General features: G+C 30.4%; 1 protein-coding gene across 1 annotated transcript in view; it reads left to right on the forward strand.

The window, feature by feature from the left end:
* The first annotated feature begins 203 nt into the window (after positions 1-203).
* Positions 204-14690, forward strand: part of LOC145305230 (uncharacterized) — a 49699-nt gene continuing 35212 nt past the window's right edge. The window contains exons 1-8 of the mRNA XM_080146819.1: positions 204-232; positions 5095-5155; positions 9187-9217; positions 9725-9801; positions 10187-10270; positions 10551-10638; positions 11083-11155; positions 13822-13874. Coding sequence (XP_080002945.1) covers positions 5106-5155; positions 9187-9217; positions 9725-9801; positions 10187-10270; positions 10551-10638; positions 11083-11155; positions 13822-13874 — 456 coding nt within the window. The 5' untranslated portion in view covers positions 204-232; positions 5095-5105. The remainder of the gene's footprint in view (positions 233-5094; positions 5156-9186; positions 9218-9724; positions 9802-10186; positions 10271-10550; positions 10639-11082; positions 11156-13821; positions 13875-14690) is intronic.

A 14690-nucleotide genomic window follows, 5' to 3' on the forward strand; every position in this document is an offset into this window, starting at 1 on the left:
AAAATAGATACATAATCTTATGCCATAGAGGGGCAGACAGATAGAATTCGTATTTCAGATGTAATCATTTACACCTTATTTACTTTCAGAATAAATAAAATACATAATCTTATGCCATAGAGGGGCAGACAGATAGAATTCGTATTTCAGATGTAATCATTTACACCTTATTTACTTTCAGAATAAATAAATAAAACGACCAAGCTAATATTGCTTGATTCACTTCTACAAGAGACAAAATAAATTGAAAATGATTGCTAAAATCGAAATATATCTTCATGTCTTAGAATAGTGTAATTTTTTTAAAATAGGTTGAAAAACATACTAACTTTAAAATAGAATAAATGTTTACTTTTTGAACGAGTAGAAGATGTTTTCGTCTCGTACCCTTCTTTAATTTCTTTTATCTTAACTGAAATATTGAAACTTTTACATTACAATTTTGAAGTTTTTAATTAATTGAACTTTGGCAAATATATGATTTAAACGGTCTTTTTAAAAAAAAACATCAGAGTCTATTGCGAAATAAATTAACATAATAAAAATCTAAATAGGTCGCAGCTGATTCTTTTTGTTACGCTTTTTACAACATTTTTATATCTACTACACAATTTCAATTGTATTATAAACAAATACATACAACTTTTAGAAAAGGGATAATGAGATTAACATTTGATTTTGAAAATTTTTAAAATTTTTTAGGTTACAATATGAATTAAGAAAAAAATAAAATTTGAAATGAGTCATTAATATTTTCCAACTTACCCATATCTTAGAATTGCAAAAGTTGAAAGTAACTAAAAGACAATGGATTGAATTTTTAAAAACAAGTTTGACAAGCATGCCTTTTTTTATGTTAGGGGTGCTTAAATAATCACTTAACTTGAAATCTTAAATTGGTACGCAAAGTGTGAAGAATTTTTTTTCCTCCAGGGTAAAATTTGCATGGGTAATTAGTATCTTAAATAATATAGTTTTTGGGAGGTTACATAGTTTTGAGGAATTGAATACTCCAAAATTATCTGATTTAAAAGAAGGGTATTAAACCATGGCATGAAAAGCCAAAATTATTATTTAATTGGAGGGGGGCTAAAATCTCCCTCTGGGACGTCTTGAGTCTAGCCATTTCGGTTCAATTTTAACAATTAAAGGAACCATGCAAGAAATATACCGCTTCAACTAATGAAAGACTGCCACGAGTAGACCCAATACCCAAAATTTGAAGCCTCCAGCTTCAAAAACAAAAAAGTTATAGACATTTCAAAATCACATTTTAGTTCAGTAAAAATTTTAAAAGTTTTTGATTGCTAATAATAGAATTTTCTTTTTTAAAATACGTCGCCTAGAAAGAAAATTATAAGGTTATTTTTGGCAGAAATTTAGAATACCAGTAACTGATAACGTCTATACAATAAAAACAATCTTCTTTATAGTCAAAATCGTTAAAAAAAATTCAGTTTACAGTGCTATGTATTGATCGTACTGTAGCGTGAGAATGCCAGCCTCTAGGATTTCCAGCCAATCAGAAGCCTGAGTCTACGCTAAGTCCACTGAACAACCAATCACAGCTGAGCATCTGTATTAGTTACATTAGTTTATTTTTTTCTCGCTATGATTTTACGCTTTCAAACACAATTTAAACCGAATTTTTTAAAGACATTTTGACTATAAAAAAGGGCGTTTTTATTGCAATAATGTTATCTGTTACTGGCAGTCTAAAATTCTGACAAAGATAAGCTTTTAATTTTGCTTCCAGACGATGTAATTTAATATTGAAATTTTCTTTTAGTACATTGGAAATCTTTCAAAATTTCCGTTGTACTAAAAGAATCATTTTGAAATGTCTGTAACTTTATTGTTATTGAAGCTGGAGGCTTCAAATTTTGGGTATTTGGTCTACCTGTGGCAGGCTTTAAGCAGTTAAAGCGCGGTATTTCTTGCAGGGTTCCTTTAAACACTGTTCTAGGTGCCTTGTGTCTGACCAATGTGTTTGTTTTTATAACCTGTTGAACAGCTCCTGTATTATTTCATATTAAGATTAGTTTGTTCAAAAATCTAACTTTCATCCATACACCTAAGTAAGTTTCATAACAACAATTACTTCAACTTAAATATTTAAAATTAATTTTAGATGAGAATTGTTACATCTTTGGGACTTTACTTTCTGATTTGAAAGTTAGTTCTAAATTTGCTCAAAAATGTGAGGTAAACAAGGAAAAGTTGAGAAAATAGTTTATGCATATTTTACATAACTTGGCTTATGAAATTAGTTACAAACTCAAAACAACTTAACACTGTTTTCAAATTAAATACTAATATTTATGCTTTCATAATAGTTTGTGCTTTTCCTAAGAATCATTAAGTAAACTATTTCAAGTAGTAACAAAAATGACAAGCTTTTTAGCATGGCTTTGAATCCAATTAATTTCTTCTGAATGAGAACCTGTTCTTAGCCATAATGAAAAAAAAATCCAAAATTGTAACTAATAATCTTATTATTTAATAATTTACTATCTGTGGAAAGTTGTGTATAATACAATGCCATAAATAACTATTCTATACTTTATATCCTAACAGAAGTATTTTCCACAAAATGTTTAATTGAGCACAGAAATCCCCTACACCCAATTGTTTTGAAAAAAAAAGTTTTTGATCATGGAAAGAAAACAAAGTAGCAGGTTTTGTCGTATTTTAGTTACGGTAAATGTTAACGAATTTCCTGCAGGGTTAGGAAATAGGCCTTGCAGGGTCAGAACCCCCCCCCCCCCCCCCCAAGGAGCTAGGAATACGAGAAAAGCTACTGTGAAAAAACGACAAAACCTGCTACTCCATTTTCTTTTCATAATCCAAAAGTTCTTTTTTAATCATTACCTTATTGGGAGTTGAGAGGCTTAGTGTTATACCCTCCCCCCTTTAACACATATGAATAAATTACTTTTGTATATATAAAAGCCAATAAAAAACAAATATAATGTATAGATTTGCTGTGCTTTAAACCATTATATTTTAATTTTTTTAAAAATAGACATGCATGTGGTAATTTGTATCAAAAGTTTCAGATAAAAGCTCTCTTTTGCTCTCCTTTCACTGACGCGCAAAAACAACAACAACAATAAAAGACTTTCCCCTTTTTACCTTCTTTCCCTATTTGTCTCTTTCCCTTTCCTCCGTTTTTTTCTTGAGTTTCTACCTAGTAGCTAAGCAGGCCAACTTCGTCTAAACATATGACTAAAGGCGGTTTCTACAGATTTTTATCCAAAACAATAACAAGTATTTTTTAACAAAAAATGTTTCTGTGATACTAAATTTAAAATGACTTTAGTGAGCAATTTTAAAGTTAAAAACGCGTACACTTAAAAAAGTAATCTATTTACTTCCGTATGAAGTGCATAAAGGGAGAAATTTATTTAAAAAAACAGAAACAAATGAAAACCACTTCCAGAATTGTAAAACATTATCAATTTAGATAAAACATATATAAATATGGATATAGAGTTGATAAGTTTTTACTGCTTGTATTTTTCTTTAGAATATTTCTTACTTTCTAAAATTGTGTCAAATGTGATAGCCGAGCGGTCATATGCTCTTTTTAAAGCATTGTTCAGTCTTATTACGCTGTTATGTGATGTTTTACTTTAAAAAGTGTTGTTAAAAGTGCAGTTACTTCTCTAAAGTTGTTGGAAACAGCAATATTTGTTAAGTGATTTATAGATGCTTCATATATTGACTAGCGGTTGCGACCCTAGCAAATATGAGTTCTTCATAAGAAGGTCAGATAAAGCAGAAAATAGCATTAAATCATCCCAAAACTTTAAAAAACATCCTAGGACCTATTTGAAGCTTCCTTTAGTTGAAGAATTAGAAAACAGACAAAAGAATCTTACTAACTCATTAAATAGGACAAGTTGATTTGCCCTTAACATCAAGTTGAGGGCAGAAAAATAGCCTAAAACCTAAGACATTTATCAAACTTCCCAGAAAAGTACTAATCATCCGTCGATAATTAATGCTCTTATTGGATTAATCTGGCTGCTATTAAAGAAAGTTAACTTATTTTTTTGTGAAGATTTCTCTGGCCAAAAACTAATCTATAAATCACTGTCTTGGCGTCTATAATATAATGAAAAAACATTTGATTTCTAAACTACTGAATTATTTAAATCTACTTGTGTCTTATGTAACTTATACTTTGTCTGTTCATTTCTAAATAACATTTTTGAACAAGGCTACTTTTTATTATTGTTATTTAACGCATATCTCTAATGAATATTATATAGAATAAAAATATTTATAAGCTTATAAGTATCATTGATTTTCCTTCTAAAATATCGACATACCATCTTGTATAAGAATACTTCATTTCCTTACGTAGCAAAGCTTCTCTATAATTTACATAGTTTTATAAGATCAGCTACTAAATAATTATGGTGTATCTGTATAGTCAGAAGAACGAACAGACACTTAAAGAGTAGCATCAATTATACAAAAAAATTAAAAAACCTTAATGACATTAAATAAGTTTTCTGTAGACTAAGAAACAAAAGAACATTACAGCTGAATATTTTTTACAGCCGTTCAAAGTGATCAGAACGCTCCAGGTGCTGGGCACTTGGTGCCATGTATAACTGTCAACAACTTTTTTTAGGCAAAACATTGTCGGTTTTAGTAACTAAATCATCAATGCAAAAAATATCAACATTTCCTTAAAAATGTAGTTTACTAGTTTTTATAGACCTACATAAATGCACTTGTATGACATGGTATTTATTAATTCCACTAATTGACATCACAAGATATTACATGTTACACTTGGATTTATCTGGATTTTACCAGCAGCCCCCCAGGATAGATAAATCCCATTTCATTTTAACTAAAAGTTGCATGTTTGTGCCATTATTTTTTTTTTAAATTTTAACTTTACCTGTCATGCAATTTATCTAAAGCCCTGAAAATCTGGGGGATGGGGGTTATAATCTTATTTATCCTACCCCCCCCCCCCCCCCAATTTATTAATTATTGAATATGGTTATGTTTAGCATCCATTTATCCCTGTAAAGTATTTGCTTATCTACCAAAACATTTTCCAAAATTTTCAGACCAAAAAAATGATTTATGAAGTAATAGAAAAATTCCACAGCCAGCCAGCCACTCTCAGGTAGGTGATACTAGGATAAGTGGATCAGGTCCAGTTAACGGTAAAATGCTCCCGGTATCGATTATCGTAACTGGACAAAGTGTCTCAAAAATCAGCCATGTGACGACATTAAAATGAGGGAGATGAGAGGAGAAGTGGGAAAGAAAACTCTTGAATGAAATTGAAAATAACTCATTTTTATGACGTCACATAGCTGATTTTGGAGACACTTTGTCCAGTTACGATTATCTAAGAAAAAATGCTTAACACCAAAAGAATCTTCTTATTGAGCTTCAAAGAGGGTCATTTTTCGCGTAATTATGTAAAGTTGGGTGTTGGGTTGTAGTCAAAGGCTCTGATTAAGTCGAAGTGTTCTGAATTATAATCAAATGTATAGAAATGAAATGATCCATAATTAAGAAAAGTTTGACTTAATAAGAGCATTTGACTACAACCCCAACTTTACAGAATTACGCGAAAAAATGTCCCTCTTTGTCAATCGATATAAATGAAATGTTTGGTATATCTATAGTGGAAAACAATTTATCTTCTATTAAACTAAATTATTCTTCAAAAATAAAATACCCTTGACATAATTTTAAAGATAAATCTGTCAAACCTGGGATAGACTAAACACAAGGATAAAAAAGTACATAAAAATGAAGTTATAGATTAGTAGTTAATTGTTCAGATAAACAGCCCAAAAAAAATTAATATTTTTTTCAACAGTTCTAACGGCCAGGTAGCTGAATAGACGGATATTTTGAATTTGAGGTAGCAGTGCATAAATAATTCCATTAAAACCAAAGGATTATCTTGAAAATAATAAAAACATTCAAGGTTCTTAAGATTAGAAACGACAAATATTTACTCTCTGAATTTAATATTACAATTTTAAGAACAAGGTCAAGAGGATAGAACCCCAAGAAAATAATCTTCTGCCAGTTATGATTATCGAAATTTTGTTAAATAACTTTTAACATCATTACAAAGTATTAAGCTTTTGGGGTCTGAAGCTTAAGATTTCAATAACTAATGATCTGATTGAGTTCTCCATTATAGAAAAATTTTACAGAGTACCTCGGATCGTTTTAGGCAAATTTGATTTGAAATTCAATTCTTGGAATGATTTAGGGCTATTTTCTGCCCCTTACCTACCCTTTTGACTCCGCTAGTATTTAAAAAAAAAATGCATAGAAGCAAAGCTTAATAAATTAGAAGGAAAAATGAACAATGACAAACTAAAAATAGATTTTAAAAAGGAAGTTAGTATAATTTCCAAGTTTCCTTACCATACGCAATTTTCTAAGTATTATCATTTTTGTAAATTTTAGGTAAAAATATTTGTCGAAAATAAATTATTTTTCAATAACAGTTTGATTATTATAAATTATGCTAAAATGTCAAATATTTTTATTGTAAATAATATAATTTTTGCAATATCTCATAACACTGATCGACCACAACCCCCCTCCCCTCCCCGTCCTGAAAAGTCATATTCCCCCCCATTTTCAATTTTAGTTTTTTTAGGGGGAAGGGAATTTTTTTAGTTGCGTTTTCTCTTTGGGGGGTGGTTGTAACCTCCCGCAAAATAGTTATAACCTAACTAGGACCTGTAAGAATTAAAAGGAGAACCATATCGGTTCAGAGGTTAGCAAGATCCTTCGGTACACACAGTTCCTCAATATTATAAAAACACTTTACAATCCAATAAAAACCAATAAATTATCATTTATGTATAATGTATATCAGTAATCGATTTAATTATTGTAGTAAACTGTACAACTTGGCTAAAGAAAGTTAGTTCATATTGAAACATTAAACATGAAATACAAAACTGAACAATTGTTAAGAAAATTAGTTTTCATAGTTTCTACTCTTGTCTTTGTGTACCAGATAGGCATAAGTACTTTCAATCTGTTGTACCCTCAGGTAGCTGACACCACAGAAAATGGCATATTGCAAAATATTGAGCCTCCTGTTATAACTATTTGTCCGCAAGATCAAGTGAATGAATCTAAGGTGCAAGAACTTGGATTTTCATACAATTTGACCGGCCACACTCTTACTTTCCTAATGGGCATAAAAAAAGATAATGGCACCTCTAAATTATCATGGGGATTAGATATGAACAAAACTTATGAAGAATTATTGGAATATGTTTTGGATGGTGATGCAGATTTGGCAGTTAGCATGATTAAAGATGGAAAATTTTACAGTAAAAATTACAACAAGGATCTAAAGAGAAAATTCTATATTGGCTTCTCTGGATACTGTAGGCAGCTAGAGAACTATGATATAACAGGCATTCTGAGTATTGTCAGTTTATCAGGAACAAAATGATTATAAATAACGCAAAACTTTTAAGCAGAAAATTTAAAATGATAATTATAAAGCAACTAAAATACTCAAAATGCAACGCTAATCTTTAACTTCTAATAAGTCCAAGGCAAGTTTTTAAACCAATAACACTATTTTTCATTATGTTCAGTAAATACATTTAGCAGTGCAATTTGAGAATTTTAGTTCCGTGATAATTCTTGTTTTCAATTTCCTTCAAGGGCTTAAAAGTTTCCTTTCAATTATAATCATTTTGATCAGGAAAATTACTGGAAGTTTATATATCAGATATGACCATCAGATCTTATTTTTCTCTGAACATAGATTCTCAGCTTGGTGAAAAGATAGTCTCAAGTGAAAAAATAACAGTTTGGTATGTAATTGATGTAATCATAAACAACAACAAGGATCCTAGAACCTCAGGAGGTTGTGTTCATTATGAAAATGATCAATTTGAAAATTGTATTGATGATGAAGTGCATAACTGGATCAAACCTGAAATCGGTTGCAACCCACCTTGGCTATCCAAAAAGGACCAGTGCAAGAACAAAACAATTTCCATAACTGATGGCTATTATGTAAAGGCTATGCAAATTATTCAACAAGAAGATACAACATTTGAAAATGTTTGCTCCAAACCTTGCATTGAAAAGAAATTTAACTCTAGAATACGAGCTTATGGCCAAACGGATAACCAAATCAAGCTAAGTTTCAATACTTATGTTCAATACAATGGAAAAATAGTAACGTATCATTTCACTAACTTTTTGATTGACTTTGGAAGCAGTTTGGGTCTTTGGTTTGGGCTCTCTGTCATTGGCCTCTTTGAACTTTGTATTCTCATGCTTAACTTTTTCAAAAATAAGAAGCTAATCAAGTAATTACTAAAATTGCAATAAAGACAGATTTTGAAATAATAGTCCATTGATTTAGGTCCACAAACTTTTGGATTATATTTTTGTGTTTTGCATTCTCAAATATATGTGTTTAATAATATTCTGACTTGTTTTTTTCTCATACTGTAGTGTAGGCAGGTTTTGAACAAGAAGCTGGAATAAGGAGTTGGCCATAGTTTTGTCCTGATATGCCAAACCACTTGTAAACGCCCTGTTCATATAGTGCACTGACCAATCAAAAACTCCTGTATATCAAACATCTAATGTGAATTAAACATCTTATTGTAAAATTAAATTCAAATTTTTAAATTTAAAGCTTGACCTACAAGATAATAGGAATGTCAATTATCTGCAATTATAAAATAGAATCTGATAATCCCTTTTCATTACATTCAGAGAGACAAACACAAAATTATAATTAGATTTAATTTTTGGATGTTTCATTAAATATACAACAGCTATAAAATGGTAAAATGTGTAATATTAAAGTATTAATGGAGGGGCAGTTAAACAATCTCTAAAGGGGAGAGTTTTGATATTTTAGTTTAAAAGTACATTATTTAGTAGCTCTGGAAGTTTTAGCTCATTTTTAAGTAACAATATCTCTAGAATCTAAAATTTTGCGGCACACTTAGACTAAGGACACATTTACTTTCTGTTTTAAGTGCCTACCTATAGAATACCTTTGATACTGAAAAATATCAAATAAAAATAATAACTTAACCATTATGGTATAAGTTCGCTCTTTATGGCTCCTTGTAACCCTTATTTTTTTAATGCTGTTAATTGATATTAATGGGTATATATATTTTGTAGGGAGATTGTTGTTCAACAAGTTTCAGAGAAGGTAAACATTTTACAAGTATTCCATTTTTAAATTATTTCTAGCCTAGGACAAGAAACCAGGCTTTTGGTTAAACTCAACTGAAAACTTTCTTCCAACCTACTTTTTCATGCACCCATTCTTCACTTTCCCTTGGTTATCTGAAAAACAAGTAGCTTGAATATTCTGATAAATTTTGTTGAGTTTGCAACTTAACGTTTAAGGTTTGAAAAAATTGCAGATATCATTTATAGATAAAAAAAACGTAGTTGTGTTTAGTGCACTGGGAAAATGGGGATAAATGTCACAACATTTTGCTTACATATTCTAGAGGGAAAGAGAAAGGGAAGGGGGAAAGAAACCCCCTAGAAAAGAAATGGAGATGGTATATTATGATGTTAATAGAATAGGTAGGCCAAAAGCATTGTCATCTATCCCCATCCATTTTTACAGGGCACTAAAGACAGCTACAAAAAACAAAAACATATTTTCTTTTCACATTTTTCACATAAAAATTACTGTTTTGCATAGGTTATTGAGACAGTATGGCGGGGAACATTAAACTTCCAGTCAATCTATATTCCAGAACCTGTTGAAAGAGGAATCAGGTAAAACTTAACAGCATTAGAAAGATAAAGAGAGAGAGAGAGAGAGAGAGAGAGAGAGAGAGAGAGAGAGAGAGAGAGAGAGAGAGAGAGAGAGAGAGAGAGAGAGAGAGAGAGAGAGAGAGAGAGAGAGAGAGAGAGAGAGAGAGAGAGAGAGAGAGAAAGAGAGAGAAATTCTTACCTTAAACTATTGTCTGCCTTTATAGATATATTGTTATGAAACAGTTTTGAAATGTTGAAAGAGAAAACAGAATACTAAAGATATTTTCAAAACTACCCTCAACCCCCCCAATAATTCTAATCTACAAAGCGGAAATTGTGTATTGGTAAATCAAGAATTTATGTAAACAACATTATTACAGCATATGAAAATTATTCTTGTTTTAAGAGAATGGTTGGAGATATTACCACCTCTGATCCGTCAGGACCTACTGGAAACTACAGTCAAGGGCATCCTGAGATCAGCTTCCAGGTAAATTTAAAATTTGAATTATAAAGATTCTTTGCTTATATCATTATTCATATTCACCACATAAATCATTTTGAAAAAATTAATTGAATAAAAGAGGGTTGGAGAAAAGTTTTTTTCCTCCACCTAAACCTTGCATATTCTTGTTGGGGCGTTTATCTAACCCATTACCTAATAGAACCATGGAGGAACGGATTTTTTGATCTCTGAGGATTATATTAGCAACCTAAATTGACGACAAATTTCATTGTCACAATAACCAGTTAATCTATATCCATTTTAGAGTAACACCGTACAATTCATCCACAATTCCAATTCTAATATCTTCACTGGCGGAGATTCTATACTCTCCTAATATGAATACAGTAGAGGTGAGTTCTAAACTTTGTGGGTATACAGGGATAGGACAATGGATAAATATTCCCACAATAATGATAGACTAATTAACCTATAATGCTTTGGGAAAAATTGATAATAATTTTATCAATTTGTATTTTATTGTCCTCTTTCAAACTTTCCTCTCAATAATTTTTCAATTAACCAAAAAATATCTATCTATCTAACCTTCTACAAATGAAGCTATTCATCTATCTATCCAACAAACTATATATCTATCTATCTATCCATCTACCTATCCCTCTATCCCTCTATCTATCCCTCTATCCATCTCTATATCAATCTATCTATTTATCTGTGCTTGTCCACGTATGGAGAGATCTGCACTGACACCAGGACAATCTATCTATATATCCAGGTATGAACAGATCTGCACTGGCACCAGGACTATCTATCTATCTATATATCTATCTATCCAGGTATGGACAGATCTACACTGGCACCAGGACGCCAGAATGAAGTTTCTCCACCTGCTTCATTCAATTATGTCAGGTCAGTTTCCCCCACACAGGGATAGTCTTGTAAGCTTGATAATTCTATGATAGTTAGGGGGAAGGGAATGTAAATATTGGATATAATTCTTCACACAAAGTGCTTGTTGATCACTGATACCTCCCCTCATTTACCAAAAATAATAAGAAGGAATAATATGTTTATCATCAATTGGGGATGTAAATCAAATATCATCTATTGTCTTATCCCTTATGACACCTGAGAGTTGCTTATTTACTCAGCAGAATTATCTCTGTTCAATATCAAATACATCTCAGGCTAAAGGATAGGCCAATAATGGCTGTTTTTAAGTTAAAATGAGGACCTGTGATTAATGAGAGTAAATTGTCTTCTTCTTATGACGTCCAGACTATAACTATAGAAAAGTTTTGCTTCAAAAGAAGCAAATGAAAAGATAGATAAGGGGCATTACAAAAGAAAACTAAAATAAAGAAAAGAAAATAATAATATAAAGATTAAGAAAGGGATACAATAGGTCATAGGAAAATGGCAAATTAAAATAAGGTTGGCTTAAAATCAGTGGGAAAATCTTCATTTTGGGATTACACAACTTCAGTTTCAAATAATTTTACTAACAACGTTAATCTACATAAGTGGATATTTTGTTTATCCTAAAAGGTTTAAATGAGCATCAATGAATTTTTTGATTGTAAAGTTTAGATTATTTATACATTTTCCTTTTAAATCCTCTTAACTACTTTAAGCCTCGTCTTATATTTAAATTCTAAAACTATCAAATAATCCATTATGACAATATGATTTCTAGTGATGTTATCTTGAACCTTGCTGTCATACTTCAAGGTTAATGGACTATAGGATTCTTATTCAGCCAGTCACTAATTGTTCTAGTTTAGAGATAATAGACACCCAGTAGACCAAGAATGTACATTGTACACATGTTTAAATGACAAACAACTACTAAAATACTAGTTCCAAAAGTTTCATTAATATTCAGTTTTAGGAATCTCATAATTTGCACATCTTAGTGTATAAACCTTTATAATATTTGTTTAACATGAGTTAAAACCAAATTTACTGTACTGTAAGACCCTTCATTAACCTCCGAAAGTTTAGAAGGTCGCAGTCACAAAGAATAAGGAAAGGAAGATTTATACAATTCTAGACTAATTATAGTCGCAAAGTCATTGGTCTAATCCTAGTCAAGCATGAACCTTATCCTCTTACATATTTCACCATCCTTGTTACGCTCTAAATAAAAGTAAGAGGATGTCTGTCCATCCATCCTTGTTTGTGTCTAAAGCTTAAGATCTCTGTAACCGGTAGAGCAACAAGGTTGTGCTTCTCAGAGAATAGGTCTATTGCTCCTCTAACACTCTCTACGATGGTAGATAGGTAGAGTCCTAAAAACATACCAAAACAAAATTATCCCAAGACATAAATCTTTTATTAAAGCTTAAATCCAAACCAATATTAATAATGTTAAACATCCCTGAAATGATTGTGAAAATAATCAAATGTTATACTATAATTGGCAGTTTTTCATAAGAAAATAAAAATTAATCTGGGATAAAAAAAATTCTCTGAAATGAACCATCTTTTGTTCTTATTTTAGTCATTTCCTGTTCCATTTTCCCCTGACAAATGCCTAATGAAGCAGGGGCAGACAAACAAAACATTTCTTCTAAAGAATTTCTTCCTAATTCCATTTTCTATTTAAACCTTTCAATCAGACAAACTCAGAAACTGTATAATTTCTGAAAAAGGAAAATTGATGGAAGTTTTGATTTATTTTGTTATACGCGAAATAATCTTGAAATAGATTCTAACTTCTTTTCAAGAAAGCTTCACTAATAAAATAGCGAGAAAAATTAAAATATTAAATGCATTATTGTCAGGTTCTACTATTGATATTGTACACATTATATTATATTTTAGAAGCAGCGATACTCTGTCCGTCCACTTGTCCGTCTGTCTTTGATGCCAAGGGAAAATGTGATTTTCTCAACTTCTAGTTGAGATATAAACCTGATGACCTATGCATTGTTGTGTCCATCAATTTTTCACTTTTTGGTGTTGTTGTTATCATAAATTATAAATTCTCGAAAAGTTGTCTGACATTTGTTGGAATTGCTGGATCAATAGAACTGAATTAATTTCCCCCTTTCCATGCATTTACATTAATTGCTCAGATTTGAAATAATATTCTGTTTCTTATATGGATGTTGACATACTTGTTGTGCAATGCATACATTTATATATACAAATGTATATATTTAAAACATGAAAGTGAAGCTGTAATCTAGCTTACATTTTCAAATCAAAATAGAAGTTAAGTTTTATAAATATAGAGCATTTTGTAATTTTGCCATCACAAATAAGGCTTTGCCTTTAGCCTCTAAAAGAAGGAAAAAGTCGTTTTAATCGATTTTGATATTAATTTCTAAAAAAAACTTGTTTCATTGGATTTTAGTTGTTTGAAAATAGAAAAAATCACCCCTAAGACTATCACTATTTCATATAAAGTTTTTATTATTTAAAGTTCTCCGAATTAGATAGTCTGATTGTTTTAAAAAAAGTAATGCTGTGTATTCATCATTTTTGGAAGTTTGCATGAGTTTAACCTTTAATGTAAAAAGAAAAAAAAATTTTTATAAAACTGAAAGCTTACAAATATTATTTTTCAGGAGTAAGAAATCTTGTGTTTTCATGCTACAGAACGCCAATTTTCCAATTCCAGGTAAAAAATATATAAGAATATACCTTACTCAGACATTAGAATAAAACAGAAACGGGGAGGGGTGAAATAACTGTATGACCCCATCCCTTAATTGGATATCTGAAAATTAACCAATAGCGTCGGGAGTAGTAACACAGCAAAATCGTTTCAAAAGAGCAGAAAGCATTTTGCTAGCAGACGAAACAGATCCCCAACACACGAACTTTTAACCAGTCAAGTATAACTGTTATTTTACTTATTGCATTTTTCTTTGCTGACACCTATTTAGATTTTTTCCCTGGCGAAAAATGAGATTAATTGGTTTCAGTCGAAAAAAAATTGTACCTTTATTAACGTAAATTTCGGTGAAAAAATACAATTGTTATTTAATTCATGATATTAGAATTTAGGGAAACAATAAACATTTTAAATAAAATAGTTTTAAGGTTTATATATTTCGAATTAACTAATTAATTTTGACGCAATAATGGTGGTTTTTATCTAAATATATAATTTCTTTTGTTATTTTTGTTTTAGAATATAAAGCCCCATATATAAAAGATCCTTTTGATATTAGACAAATACAATTTCACTAAACTTCTGTATTAAGATGTTGTAAGCAAACTGCAGTTTTTTTTCTAATTTTCTTTAATGCTCACTTTGCATATGGATTCGGAAACATATTCACTTTTTTATCTTAATATCGGTCATACCTTGTTTTAGAGTTGCTGCGCTATAAAAAATAATTCCAAAGAAATATTTTGAGGATTCTTCATTGACTCATTATTGTTTGTATTGTTTAAAATAATTGTTAATCTTTTTTTTATAAATCTATAA

This window comes from Acartia tonsa, chromosome 14, assembly GCF_053477335.1.
Source record: "Acartia tonsa isolate MP-2025a chromosome 14, ASM5347733v1, whole genome shotgun sequence".
NCBI classification, from domain to species: Eukaryota; Metazoa; Arthropoda; class Copepoda; order Calanoida; family Acartiidae; genus Acartia; species Acartia tonsa.